This window comes from Manis pentadactyla, chromosome 5, assembly GCF_030020395.1.
Source record: "Manis pentadactyla isolate mManPen7 chromosome 5, mManPen7.hap1, whole genome shotgun sequence".
In the NCBI taxonomy this organism is placed as follows: domain Eukaryota; kingdom Metazoa; phylum Chordata; class Mammalia; order Pholidota; family Manidae; genus Manis; species Manis pentadactyla.
Window position 1 is genome coordinate 149,228,434 of NC_080023.1, and position 14,901 is coordinate 149,243,334.

At 51.5% G+C, this 14,901-nt stretch overlaps 2 protein-coding genes across 2 annotated transcripts; one reads left to right on the forward strand and one right to left on the reverse strand.

Annotated features, from left to right (window-relative positions):
* Positions 1-1,741: 1,741 nt before the first annotated feature.
* LOC130683989 (uncharacterized) lies at positions 1,742-7,392 on the forward strand. The gene is made up of 7 exons (XM_057503280.1): positions 1,742-1,843; positions 2,004-2,141; positions 2,353-2,440; positions 3,527-3,639; positions 5,305-5,402; positions 6,159-6,363; positions 7,222-7,392. Exons 1-7 carry the CDS (start codon positions 1,742-1,744, stop codon positions 7,390-7,392), a joined length of 915 nt encoding a protein of 304 aa, XP_057359263.1.
* Positions 7,393-11,928: 4,536 nt separating this feature from the next.
* LOC130683865 (rho-related GTP-binding protein RhoQ-like) lies at positions 11,929-13,106 on the reverse strand. Its single transcript, XM_057502788.1, has one exon. The coding sequence runs from the start codon at positions 12,784-12,786 to the stop codon at positions 12,178-12,180; it is 609 nt and encodes a 202-aa protein (XP_057358771.1). The 5' UTR covers positions 12,787-13,106; the 3' UTR covers positions 11,929-12,177.
* Between the last annotated feature and the right edge of the window lie 1,795 nt (positions 13,107-14,901).

Here is a 14,901-nt window from a genome sequence, read left to right on the forward strand (position 1 = left end):
CTATGTCCACTCCAGCATGACCAGGAAAGGACTTCGCGTGTTTCCTGCCACTAAGGCCGCACACTGCCCCGTCTCCCCTGAACTCCCACGAAGTTGGTATTGGCTCCATAGATGAGCAAACCAAGCCTCTGAGATGAGTAACTTTCCCAGGTTTCTTGCTCATCAATGACAAAGGGCATATCTAGCCTACTGTCAAAGGGCTGACAGGGGCCCAGGATGACAGTGATCAGATCTTGCCTGAAGGGACACCCAGCAGCATAATCGTAGATTTCATACAAGCCCTGGGGCTTGTTGAGCCTGTGGTTCTCCTTGTTCATTTAAACCAGAATTTGGCATCTGAGCAGTAAGTGTTCAGGAGTTCCAAGTGCTGGGTACCTTTTTTGTGAAAGGAGCTCTGCCTGCATCATACCTCGAGGTCCCCCTGCAGGGGTCTTTTCACCCACTCCTCCTTGTTTTTAGCAAGTGCTCTGCCAGGACCCTGGGCAGAGGAAAGAGGAAGAGCCCCAGGTGAGCTTGTGTGCACATAGCCTGACTGGCTGCCCAGGGCAGGGGGTTAGGCCAGGACCCCTAGTCTCCCTGGACCCCCCTAGTCAGGGAGGTTTTGGACGGCTGTGGTTCCACAGAACAGCACCCCCTTCAGTCACACACCTTGGGCTGAAGATTGGGTGGTGACCTCAAGAATCCCATCTCTTGACTTCCATACATATGGGGCCTCCACCCAGATCCACATGCCTCCCAAATTCAGAATTTTAAGTCCAGGGACAGCTAGATTTTGGTCTCATGCAGAAAGTGTGGAAAATTTAAAGAAATGTTTTAGTGTATGTCTCATTTTGGGTGCTTAATCATAGCCAGCTGAGACTAAAATGGGGCTTGGGATGTATGAGCAGAAGCATGAGGGGCAGGCTGATGGAGGTGACTGCCTGTTCAGTACTGTGCTGCCGTGATTGGATTCTACAGTGTTTGATTCTGGGAAACTGCATGCTCAGCGGACAGCCAGTTCAGATGGTGCCCCCTACCTGCCACGTCCTGGAGGGAGGTCTGCGGGTGGTCCACTAGAAGTGGGGGGCTCTAACAGCCCCTGCTACAGGCCTGAGGCCTGGTCTGAGCAGTCCACCGGAGCTGCGTTCCCAGGAAGCCCAGCCTGGCTTCTTCCTCTGTGGTGCTGCCCAAGGCCTTTTCTGCATCTCAGTCTTCTCCGTAGAACAGGGAGTTGAGTAGTTTAGAGGAGACTGCTGGTAAAAGAGCAGTGTCCTGTCTGGCACACAGTAGGTGCACACTGTAACACATGGGCGCCTGTCCCCTGTCCTTCCCCTCCCCCTCAACCCAAGTGGAACTCTGACATCTGCGGTGATCCTTTCCGGCAGCCCTGGCCGTCACGGCCTGACCGGACCTTTCTCAAATGCCTGGCTCCTGGCTCAAGGCCTGGCACCTTGCTTCTCTGCAGCTCTTGGCTCAGGGAACCACCCCATCTGCTGGGCTGCTCAGGCATTCTGGCCAGTGTGGGGATGCGGGCCCATGGTTCCAGGTGCCCCCTTCAGGGGACAGTTTTGTATCTACTGGGACTCAATAGATTGAGAATTGGCAGGACCCTTGGGGTCATCGAGCCATCCCCCCACCACACCTGATACCTGCTGTTGTCGAATTCTCCCAGCAGCTCGCAGCCCTGGGAGCCAGACGTCATCACCTCTGCCGTAGGCCCGGAGGCTGGAGTTGGCACAGGGACGGGCATGCTGAGATCCTCATGGTCATAGCTGCCCAGCCCTGCTTGAACAGGGGAGAGGCCCTGGGGAAGGCTCTTGACTGGGCCTCAATCTCCACAACTGAGCATAGGGACACCCCTCCTGTAGGTGTACGGCACATGGAAGACATGTAGTGTGGTGGGTGTGTAGGAAGTGCTGGTGCCGTGGACCCCTGGCCTGCTGCCATGAGCACCCCACAGCCTCACGTGCCAGGTACATCCCTGAGGACCCACTTGTGACCTCTGCCTGTTTCCTCCCTGGCAGAATATCTGTGTGTGGGACTTGCAGGACCACGTATGCCTCCAGCCCTTCTGTGGAAAGCTGTTTGCCCCGGGAAACTGCCCTGTCACCAGTGCCTACTTCCACCCAAACGACAACACCCTGGTCTGCAGCACCTTTTCAGTGAGTGCTGTGCAGCAGGGGCGTGGCTACACAAAGAGGGTGGCCACTGTGGCCAGGGTCTGTGTCCCCCAGGACTCCCAAGGGATGGTCATGTCCTGTCCCTCCTGAGACTGTGCTTTATTTACGTCATGAGGACAAAGATGAGAGTGTGGCTTTCCCATGAGGATCCCATCTCTTGGGATTTCCTGGAAGACTGTTTGTATTTCCCCAGCCTGCCACCCTCTCAGATGCTGCTCTTTTCCTGATCTGTGCATCCTCCGGACTCTCCTCCTGGAAGCCCGCCCTGATCCCCACGCTGGGTCAGGAGCCTCCCCACTAAGCTCCCTTGGCCCCATGCCTTCCCCTCAGTATTGGCCCTCATAACTGTCCTGTCTGTCTCTTGGTACTTTCCTGCTAAATCATGACTTCCCTCCAGGAAGGCGGGCCCCACACCTGAGCAGTCCCTCTGGAGAGGACTTGGAGAGAAGTGATGTGAAGACCGTCTGTGAGCTGTGACTTAGCTGGTGCCCATGTGCCTGTGTCCTGCCCCTGCCCCCGGAGGACAAGATATATGGGAGAAGCACAAGGGGCTGACTGTCCAGGGTGCTGTGGGGCCCAACAACAATATGGGGATTCAGGAGAGGCCTGGACAATGGGCAGCCAGTGGATGGGAGGTTCTAGAAAGGCTGATGAGGTGTCATTTGTGGTTGGCAGGAAGGGGTAGCTCCACAGAGGCCTGTACTCCCTGTCGGCCAGCCACCCTGGCACATATGCCAGCCTTGTGCCCCTGACTGGCTCTCCCCAGATAGTGAGTTTCATGGGTTCCTCCACCTCTGCTGAGTGCCAGAGCGGCTGCAAGCATTTGTTGAATTAAGTAGACTTTTGAAGCTCATTTCAGGTCATCACACATTATCAAATCCCTGCTCTTTGTCAGGAGCAGAAAATACATTAATTAGACACTGTCCCATCCCTCAAGGAATCTACAGAGTAGAAGGAGAACAGGGAATTTCAGTACAAAATGCCATGTGTTGTCATGAAGATGAGTTAGGTGGCTCGTGGAGCACAGAGACATTGATCCTTAGATGGGCCCAGGATAGAGGGTAGTCAGGGAAGGCTTCCCAGAGGAGGGACATTAGATCGAGGCTTTAAGCTCCTCTGAAGTCATGAGGGACCTTGGGCTTGGACTTTGGGGGTTATGAGAACACTAGGGTTTGGGAGACCTGATCTCAGGGAGTAGAGGTCACCGAGTAGCAGTGAGAGGCATGCTGAGGAGCTGAGGGGCCTGGCTGGCTCAGGCGCGTGCACAGTCTGGATGTCTGAATGTCTGAAAAGTCTCTCTCTGGGCCCAGTCACCGAGGGCAGAGCCCTCTGACTGCCCAGCTGTCTGCCCCTCTCCTCGCTTACAGATTGGAATCCGAACAGGGTTCTTGGAGACCCAGGGGCGTGGGAACGGACGGGAGAAGACCACACTTACAGCTCACCCCTGTGCGCCATCCTCTACAACACGAATGTGAAGCAGGTGAGTGGGCCACGCTCGTCTCTGTGGTAGGCATTCCTGGTGGCACAGGCAGGACCCAGACCTCCCAATGTGTCTGAATCAGCATCCAAGGGGCAGTTGGTGCCCGTGGTGGGGTGGGGCGGACTCTCCCGGCCGGCAGCTCGGTGGAGGCTTGGCCGGAGGTGAGGTGGGAGCTCCGCCACTCGGCCAGTGGATCGCCTGCCTCCTCTGACCTGCGGCCTGGCCACCGCCTCAGTCGGTCCCGACAGGGGGCCTCTCTACATGAGTGGGAGACGGTGTGCTAGGTGAGGGCTGCTCTGCCAGGTTCCCAGGGGGGTTCTGATCCTGGGCACCACTTTCTAGGGGAGCTGTTCTTGGACTTTGTCCACTGTGGGAAGAAAGAGAGGCCCAGGCTGTGGGTAGCACCCTGATCCCAAAAAGAGATCTCTGCACTGGGCAGGGCAACTGGGCACATGGTGTGGGGACATGGTTTCTGAAGTGTGGGGACAGAGAGGGTTCTTGGGACCGCTGCCTCCTTCCCCTGGGACGCCTTTCCTGGCCTGGGGTCTGGGCAGGGCAGGCTGCATCTGCTGCAGCTTCGGCCGCCCGAGGCCAGAGCTCCCGTCTCTGCACTCCCCTCTCGTCTGGGCTCCTGGCACCACCATCCTGCACACTTTAGGTCTCTCGCACGCCTTCAGCCGGTTTTTAGCACCCCCTACGTCTCAGGCTTTTTCAGATGTTTTCAGGAGGAGGGGTGGTCAGAAAGAGAACTCACCTACCACTACTGTAGCAAGGGCTGCAATGGCAGCAAAATGTTGTGTTGTATGAGGTGACCATCCTTTACTCTCAACGTGTCCCTACTTAGGGGAAAGTTAGCCTATTTCCTGTAGGTTTCCCTGCCGTTCACCCACCACCCCATGATTAATGCTTCAGTAAATGTCTTTTCTGAATTAGAGATGATTTTCTCTGCATAGATTCTGATACATGCTATTTCCAAGTTAAAGGGGATTTCTCCTATCTGGTTGCTTCCAAAAGAGCTGTGCCTGTTGGTACTGCCCTGTGCACAGAGCAGAGGAAGGCCAGTTTACAAGAGTGTTGTCTTATCTGGCATCAGGGGAGCCCTGAATGCCTGTCTTCTCAATGTATGGAGGGGTGTTGAGCTAGTCCCAGCCGTGACAGGCGGAAGCCACCTGTGGGAGTGGGGACACTCTCCTGTCCAGGAGCCCCAGTTGTGTGCTTCCCCACAGGTGGTAAGCGGCCACCCTGTTTTCCCCTATTGGGAATTGCCTGACAGAGTTATAGGGACAGTCTGTGGGTGTGACATAAACCAAAGCCAGTCCACAGAGCAGTCCCACTTTGGGACTTGGGCATTCCTAACCCTATGACAGTCCTTTAACCAACTCAGATGGAGCACTTGGCCAAGAAGCTAGGGATCTGAGTACTGGTCCAGATCCTATCACTCAGTTGTTTGACCTTAACCAAGTCACTTGTCTGTTTCCCACTTATTGCCCTACAAAACAGACATGGATATCTACGTTTTCTACCTCCTCCAAGTTCATCTAATGAGTTAATGGGATGTGAAGGCACTCTAGGGAATTCTCACCCTCCTGGGGAGTTTTGACTTCTTGCTTAGTACAGTTAGGAAGGCATTCGGGGCCCAGAACCATTTTCTCTGAGGTGCCTTAGACTTTGGCTTTCTTTCATTTTCAACAGATTAGAGGGATTATCCATATGAACAAAGTATTCCACGTGACTGGGTGGAGTAGGAGAGTCACGTACTTCATGTGAGTAGCGAGGGTGCATGCGGGTAGCAAGGGCGACTGACTGTTCTCTCTCTCATTTAGACAGCTTCCTCCGTTCCAGCTTTGCTTGCGGTTGGAACACTAGGCAGGAAGTAAGTGGTGGGCAGCGTCCAGTGCTTCATCTGCCCATCCATCCATTCATCCTCGCCCCTTGAGGTCAATGTATTCTAGACTTTGTGCAAGGTGCTGCAGATGGGTATAAACAAGAGGAGTGGAGTCTCCATCCTCCTGGAGCCTCTAAGGGGAGGCAGACACTAATCAAATAAGTGCATTCATAATGATAAAGACTGTTGAGTGCTGTGGAAAACAAGTACAGGTTTCTGAATTAGTCTCAGGAGTGACCGGAAAAGGCTCATCTGAAGAGGTCAGGGGTGAGGCGGGACCTGAAGAGTGAGCAGGAGGAGTGTCAGTGAGGCCGTGCGCACCTGGGGTAAGAGGAGCATTCCAGGCAGAGGGAACAGCCTGGGCCAGGCCCCTTCCTCGTCGGAGGGCCTTTCTAGGGCCATGGCTTTCCCTGCTCTAACCCTCAGTCCTTACTCAGGTCTCTGAATGGGGCGCATCTGTCGGGTTTGTTTTTGTCAGCCTCCCAGGACAGGGCCTTGTAGCAAGCACTTAGTAGGTGAAGTCAGAGGAACAGAGCTTCAGTCCTTCTCTGACACCCGAGGGTGTCTTCTGAGTCAGCTCCTGGGATCCCAAAGGCCTTGAGTTTCGCCCTCGTGCCTCTGACCATGCGTGCAGGATCCACAAGACCGGGCTGGTGCTCCTGTACCACCACTGGCCGACCTTCCACAGGGAGGACGTCCTGAGCATGGGCACATACCAGAGCCAGTGTCTCGGGACCTCCTCCTGCAGTGGGGACATCCTCTTCTGGAACATCAACACGTTCAAGCCCATCTTCGGTTTCAATGCCTCTGTGAGCGCCTTGCCTCAGTCACCCAAGGAGGTCTGGTCAGCAGGGACACACTCTCCTTTCGCCTCTCTCAGCTGTGGGTGAATCTCATAAGGCCCAGGCAGTAGGGAGCACCCCAGGAAGTAGAGAGGATGGTGGCCACTTGTTCTGGAGGTGCGTGCGAGCTAGGTAGGTAGGTGGTGGTTTCTATAATCATCCTCATTTGGCAGATGAGCAAACCAAGGCACAGAGAGGTTAAGCATCTTGCCTAAGGTCACACAGCTAGGATGTGATAAATCCAAACCCGGGCAATCTGACTCTGGTGGAGCCAGCCGTGTTCCCTCTAGTAGATTACTCTTTCCTTGAAGCTGGCTCCCAACTTACCCATCACCATTACACATTACCTCTCCAGGCTCACTGGGCTCATGGTAGGGACTTAGGAAACCCATACAGTCTCTGAATTCACCATATCTTTGCAGATTAAAACTGGAAGGGGACTCTGAGGTCACTTCACCTAGTAGTTTCCCAAACATTTTGGGGAGAGATGCTTGCAGGCTATTTCAGGAGCTGTTCCCAGAGCAGCACAGTTTTTTAAAATTGCTTTTATACTTTGGAGCTTTCCTTAAGATGAAAAACAACCTCAAAAATATTTGGAAACCACTGTCCATTTTACAGGTGGGGAAGCTGAGTCCCTGAGGGGAGCAGGCTCCTGCCTAGCTGTACTTAGGGCATCAGTGACTGGCCAGGGGTCAAGGTAATAAGCTCCTTGTCCAAGGCTTGATGCCTTTAAGGGCACTTGGTTTCTGGGAATTAAGGCCTGGTACCCGGACGGTCCTCTGGTATTGGCATTGGGCATGAATTTTCCCTCTGGGTTATTGCAGTGCTCCAGGGGCCTCTGTCTTCCTGGCACAGGTGCAAGAAGTAGACGAATGTGTGGTTGAGAGTTCCAGGCCCAGCAAGCCCTGTGTGGGGCACAAGAGATGGGCATACAAAACCCCTAAGCAGCCCCAGGGCCGCAGTACCAAGACTGTGGCAAACGTCAACCTGAGGCGGAACCTGATGTCAGCACCCCCAGTGATGTGATGCCCTAGAGACAAGGAGCCAGATGACCCCAGAGACAAAGAGCCAGATGGGCCTGTGCCCCTGTGGGTGGGAGCAGGAGCCGAGCCAGGTGGCCACCTTCACTGTCCAGCTACCTGAGTCCACCTGTTGTGTGTTTCTTTTCCTATTCAGACACTTACCAGAGCACATTTAGATCTATCAGCTCACCTGTCTTGAGCACTGAGGCCTGGGCCGGGCACCTCCTGATTAGCCCACCTTGTCTAGCCTGCTTAAACCTGGGCAGGGTCCCTTCCAGAGCATGGCTAATACCAGACCCCAGTTTCTGGAAGCTTGGGGGCAGGGCCTGGAGAGAAAACAACCCAGAGAACTACAGCTAGAGGTTAGATCCTTTTTCAGCATGTTCCAGCTCATGGCAGAGGTGAGCCACCAGGCCTGCCTACCTCCTCCAAAAAGCATCACCAGCCTGGAGACCAGGTGCCCAGGGCCTGAGGCCCATATGCAAGCAAAGCACTTCCTGCCCATCTGAGCCCTTGTCTGTGCCCCAGGACTAACCCTTACAGGCTTGACTGAAGGTCCCATTTTGGGAGGAGTAGAGAGAAAGAACAGGGGAGCTATCCTTCCCCTACTCACAGGGTGGTTTGACCCTAAGCAGGGAATACAGGAATCTCTTGTGTGGGGCTTGGGGAGCCTTTCAGATGGTCTCAGGAATTGAAGTCTGATTCCCATTCCTGAGAGCTGAGGCCTGAAAGAGAAGCCCCACCTTCCCCAAACACACAATTCTTGTCATGCAGATGGCAGTCTAGCCCGTGGTCCACATGACCTACGAGGACGCAGTTCTGCTGTCGGGTGCATGCGCTGTCCATTACTGTAAGACACTCATACCATCTTTGAAATATCAGGATTGCAGCCTACATTCAAATCTTCTAGAGCAATGCGTGTGCATCCCTTTATTCTCACCTTTGGCAAGGCAAGGGTGTCTCTTCTAGAACAAAGAAGGGGGCTTCCCCAAAGGCAAACTCAAACCTCTGCCCTGAGAGCAGATGCTGCTGGTAACTTAACGTGGAGACTACTCAGCATCAGTGTGTCACGCCCAAGCACCGTTAGCTCCGCTGTGCCTTCACAGGGTGGTGCACTGTCTGTCGAGTGGGGCTGGGGTGGCCGCCCTTTCAGCATCTGCCTCTGGTCTCTGATCCTCTGTAGGGTGGGAGAAGCCCTCATGATGACCTGAGAGGCCCGTTTTGCTTTCCAGAAACCTCTCAGCACTGGCAGCCCCACGATGTTGTGAAATCCCCATGGCAGGCAGACAATTATCCAAGAGAATGAAAGGAGCAAAGGGGAATTGCAGAAGATGTTGCTGCAATCCCACCCATCGGTGGAGAAGGTTGGCTCTGCCCAGGCAGGGTGTGGGTTGTGAGCTGGGGGCAAGCTGTTGGAAAGCGGCTGGGACACGCTGTGCCGGGGGCCTGGAGGGTCCAGCCCGGTTTTCCCTAGGTCATGGAAAGGCATGGTGGAGATGATGGAACCACTCAGGATTCCAGCTTCAGGGCTGCTGTGCCTGGGGGAAGCTCCCAGGTGGAGGGGCCTGCCTAGGGAGGTGAGCAGTGTCCCCTCCTGGTTGGTGGGCTGGACCTGGGAGGCAGGACCATTTCCAGAGTCCACTGTTAAAAATGCCCTTCTGTGCCCTGCTGGGGTGTTTGGTCTGACACCTGTGCGGGGATCGGTCACCTGTGCTCTCCCTTCCTCCTGTATCTTTCTGCTTCTGACCATGGACTCCCCTTACTGTGCTGTCCCTGCTGGATGAGGTGACTCCTAAGGCCCCTTGCAGCTTTAATCTGCAAAGATATAGTCATTCAGAGATTATGTGGATTTCCTAAATCCCTACCATGAGTCCAGTGAAAATACAAATTATAGTTGTGTTAGGGCGTGGAAGGACTGTCCCCTTAGTCCCCTCCAGGGACCAGGGACTGGAGGACGTGGGGGTGGTACCCCGCAGAGCAGGGTTGGTTTAGCCTCTGTCCTTTAACTTTTCAGACCACTAATGTAAAATTGTAGCTATGTCCTGCCATTTGCTTTTTTAAAAAATTTAACTGCATATCATGTTTTCATATCAGTAATTTAGACTTGGCTTAATATTTGTTATCTTATTTTTTCAAATAATTGCATAATACCCAGTAGTTTAGATGTATTATAATCTACTAAGTCAGTTTGCTATTGATAGACATGCAGGTTCATTCCAGTTCTTAACTTTCGTGATGGCAATACATTGAACATCCTTGTACGTAACTTTCTGTGCACTTATGTGAGTATGTAAAAAGGATGGACTCCTGGAAAGAGAATTGCTCATGAGACCACATCTCTTTCAGTCCGAGAATTGGAGCAAGGAATATGAATCAGAGCCCCACCTTTGACTGTGACTAGTCCTGTCAGGGCACAGATAGTTATTTTTTTTTTTTATTGAATAGTTAATATACAATAGTATATTGGTCTCAAGTATACAACAGTGATTTGACAGTTATCTGCATTATTAGATGCTCACCCCAACTAGTGCGGTTACTGTCAGCATAGAAAGATGTTACAGAATCGTTGACTGTTCTCTAGGCTGTACTACCATGCCTGTGACTAGTTTATATATGATTGAGATTTTGAGGGTACACACAGTTATGCGGTGAGCATTTGCCCCTTGCCAGGCACTGGAGAGGCAGAGGTGAATGAGACGAAAGCGTGTGCCCTCCTGGAGCTGACATTCTAGTCAAGGTGAGACAGATAATGAACCAGCCAGTAAAATAAATGGGAGGTCATAGGGTGAGCGAGTCCAATGGAGAACAAGAAAACTAGGAAGTGGTAGGGAGAATGGCATGGGAGGGGGAGAGGGTACTGCTGTTTAAATAGGGTGGTCAGGGTGGGCTTTATGGAGGAAGTGGCATTTGCACCGAGCGTGAAGCCTGCAGCTATCTGGAGGGACAGTGACCCAGGCAGAGGGACTTACAGGCACAAAGGCTCTCACAGGGAGCTTATTTGGGGTGTTCAAGAAATAGTCCTTCTCTCCTTCTCCCTCTAATTAAAAAGTGATATGTGTCCTTCATTCAAACTGAACAATTCAAGCCTCATAGGAATGTGTGAAGTAAAAGAATGACTACCTCCCTCCTAAATCTCCAGAGGCGATTGCTGTTAAGACGTGTTCTCCTAGGCTTTTTTCTGGGCATGTGCAAGCACAGACATGTATGAATGTATATATGTACCTGTCGATATTTTTTTCACTAAGTAATATCATATTATATATATTATTCGGCCACTTGCTCTTTTTCATCCAACACCTGATGGCATTTTTTTTTTTTGCGGTGGTGTTTATGGAACCACAGCTTTCCTTTCACTAGTTGCATAGTGTTCTGGTGTTTACTATGCGTTGTCTATTAAATAAATAATATTATTTTGGAACCTAAAAATGAATTATTTTATTTTATCTAGCCAGACTGCTGTTGCTGATGGGCGATTAGGTTCCTAGGTTTTCACTTTGTAAGCAATATTGCCATGAGCATCCTTGTACATAAATTCTTGATCTCTTGTCTGTTTCCCAGGTATAAAACTGTAGGATTAGAAATGCATTCTTGGGAAGTTTTTGATGTGTTGTGTCATATTTCAGTCTAATAATAATATAAACAACAGATAATATTTATTGAGCTCTTCAGTTACATTATTTGTTATATATTCTATAATACATATATTATTAATTATATCATTAAATCTGTTAAAAGTTTACATGAATTATTATTTTTTTTATTTTATTTTTTGAAAGGTAACATCAGTTTTATTATGGAAGCAATTGCTTTGTTATAAATTCCATGTAAAACACTTGAATTCTAAGTCTTTCTCTTTAACATGATTTAGTTTCTTGTGATTTGGTCAGCATACACATTTATCATTTCATTTGATATACAAGCCAATGTGGAAATGAAGGAACAAAACTACCAACTAGTTCAGAGAGCTAAATTGAGTCCAGTATTGTGGCAAAGTCTGACCCAAAATTTTAATTTGTAATTTTAGCATGTATCTCATGCAGTTTGGGGAGCATCAAACTAAATCTACAATCGCCAGAAGCGTTGTTACAGTTGAATGCACATTAACTAAAATATGGACATTGTTAGTGTTCATGATAAATGCAGTTATGACCTTATTACACTTTTGGCATTCTTTAAGAAAGCACATTAGGCTTTAATATAAAAATGTTTAGGTTACACTTAACTTGTGCTCAGGTGGTAATAAAACATCTGTTCTTTCTGATCTCATACATTCTCTCCTCAGGTATGGCCCATCTCCTGTACACTTGGAGCGACCTTTGGCTACATGGCTGGCCTTAGTATTTCGCCACTCTGGATATACTGGAATAGAAAGCAACTTACAAAGAAGAACAATTAACTGAAGCAAAGGGAGAAGATATTTCTTTGTGCAGATTCCATAAAGACTGTGCAGAAATGCATGCGGTCTAAGCCAGGCAGTTCCATTCAGCACTGTTTTTATGTAGTTACAACATGATGTGATTGTAGCTTTTTAAACTATGAAACCCCTGAGAGATTGTACCTTCTAGTTGAAATAAAGTATTTATAATAGATTGTGGCTTCAGATGCTGTCTGCTGCTCTTGTACCTTTAAGAAACATTCTTAGTGAACTTGACAGAATTCTGAGGACAGGGTTGTGGAATTTTTTTCTTTCAAATTTTAAACTGCTTCATTCTCAGAGGTCTGGGTGTAGCTGTGGCATTTCATATGCTTTCTGAGAGAAACGGACAGTTCCTTGACCACGGAAGATGTTTCACGTAATCAAACAACAGTTCATACATCTTGATCCTGTTCTTTTTTTTACTGTGTGTTTCTTTGGAGTTAAAATAGCCTCATCAAAAACAGTCTTCAATCCCTTCTGGGTTAAAGCTGAACATTCCACATAGCAGCATGCTCCTATCTCTTTTGCTAGTTTCTGTCCTTGTTCCACACATACAGGTTTTTCTTTCATACCATTCAGTCTTGCTAAAGTTTTGGGGTCATCTCGGAGATCAATCTGAGTTCCTATTAATAAAAAGAGTACATCTGGTGCATATTCCTTCAGTTCTGGTACCCACTCCTCTTTCACATTTTGAAATGAGGCTGAATTTACCACAGAGAAGCATGTAAGGAAGACATCAGTCATTGGATAAGATAAAAGCCTCAGACGATCATAGTCTTCCTGTCCGGCCGTGTCGTAGAGTCCCAGGAGGTACTGCTTGCCCCCCACGGTGACGCTGACTGCGTAGTGGTCGAAGACGGTGGGCACGTACTCCTCCGGAAAGGCGTCGTTGGCATAGCTCATGAGTAGGCACGTCTTGCCCACCGCCCCGTCGCCGACCACCACGCACTTGAGCATCAGCGCGCCGGGCCCGTGAGCCATGCTGCGGCCCGCCGGCCTCCGGGCATGGTCCTCCCGGAGCCCCCGCTCCGGACCCGGGCTCAACCCCAGCCCTCCTGGGGGGTCCGCCGCCGCCGGTCCGCGCAGCACGGCCGTCCCCCTGGCCCCATGCAGCGGCTTCCCCGGCCCGAGAGGAGGGGGTGGCGGGCCCGGGGCGCTGCCTGCGCCTTGGTCCCTGCCTGGATCCCCGTCCGGACCCCGGTCGCCTTGCCCGCCTGCTGCTCCCGCCTCTCCGTGCCCGCCCCCTCTCCCAGGCCCGGCCTCCCCAGGAGGACCCGCTGGATCATAAGACTGTCCGGCCCCGGGGAAGACAGCAACTTTGGGGAGGGAAACGGAGGGGACGGGCCAGGCGGCTCTCTCCGCCCCGCGTCGGCCCACGCCCCCCACCTGGCTGAGCCCGGGAGGAGGGCTGGCTGAGGCGCCACCCCCGGTGCCCGCCGCCCGCCGCGCGCCCCCGCCCGCCGGCCCCTGCGCCCCGCGCCGGTGCCCCGCCTGCAGCCGCCTCGCGGCCCTGCCTGCGCACCCTAGCTTGACTCCCTGCCCGGGCAGGGGCGGCGAGGAGGAGGAGTCCTATATGAATTATTTTCATTTTATCCCTATAACAGTCCTGATAGGTATATACTATTATTATTCCCATTTTATGGATAAGAAAACCGAGGCTCCACAAAGTGGAGTGATCTGCCCAGAATTCTCACTGCCGGAAAAGTGGCTGAGCCAGGACCTGCTTTCAGAGCTGTTTGTTTTTAAAGTCTGAGTCCTTATCTCTTTGTCACTGTCACTGTTGGGAATACCTTGGGCTTTTTATCTGACCAGATGTGTGTCATATGGATTTGTAACATGAATCTTGATTGAATTTTTGACCGGCAAGTTATATGCAAAGGACTGAATATCTGTTGGTGAAATTTCAGGCACTATGGTAGGGGTTGTGGGGTGTGTGTGTGTGTGTGTGTGTGAGTCACTGTCTAAGGCTGGCCCACTCTGGCTTCTCAGTGTTCTGCCTCCCACCCTACTACTCCTCAAGCAGCAAAGTCCTTTTCCTCTGGGGAGCTGGACAGTGGACAGAGGGAAACTTCTCGGGTTGGTGCCCTGGAGAGTGTCCCCAGCTCTTGGGTCACCCTTGACCCCAGGCTTTCCTTAGTGGATGAGGGGGTGAGGGTGGGCTGGGGAAAGGACACTTCAGGGGGTCTTACCTGTCAGGCCTCTCCTCCCACCATTTCTGTCTGGCCATGTCAGAAGAGCATGGGTAAGACAGAAAGGACGCTGGAAAGGAGGCAAGGCCACGGATTCAGGCAAAGCTGTGTCCCTTACAGTGTGCAGGTGAAGCCCCAGTCCTCGGCTGCCTCCCTAGGGGTGAAGGTCAAATCGGTGGGGGTGGCAAATTGCTCTGAAAGCTATGAAGTCAAGCTCATGTGTAGGCTCAGCTTCTGAACGGGCCTCCAGGGAGACCATTAGTCCCCTGTGGCTGAGAACCGTCTGGAACCACTGGGCTGAGTGAGGCTGGGCTGCCCAACTTTGTTCAGGAGTTCTTTCCAAAATGGGCAGGGGGATATGTTTGAGGTGTCGGGGGCTGGGTGCAGAGGGCAGAAGGAATAGCGTTGGTTAGCTGCCTCCTGGCCGTGTGGGTCCTGCTCTGTCCTGTGCAGGGCCCAGCATCCTGTCGGTGCCCCTCTTCACTGTGCCCACTCCTGACCCTGGCTACACAGCCCTGACCATGTGGTCCCATTGCCCCTGGCCTTCTCCAAGCCTGCCACAGTCCCTACCGCTCATGCACCTTCATCCTGCTCTAGCTGTCCCAGGTTGGATCGGGAAGGGTTGTGAAGAAAGCCTTGGCTTCCCCCAGTTCAGAAATGGCACATGCCATCTGGAGATCTTCCTGGCACATGCATCACTTAGGGGAATCCCGTACAGCTGTGAGGAATCACATTTTAGGAGAAATGATCTGGATATTGCTGATGACAAAAATTTTCAAATTTCCTTAAAAAATGACAACAACTACTATAAAGAAGTAAATGTGTATCTCTGAGATTTATTGTTATTTTCCTATATGCTGTTCACACAGGTATGGTTTTGATTTCAACCCAAACTGTTAGCATTTGA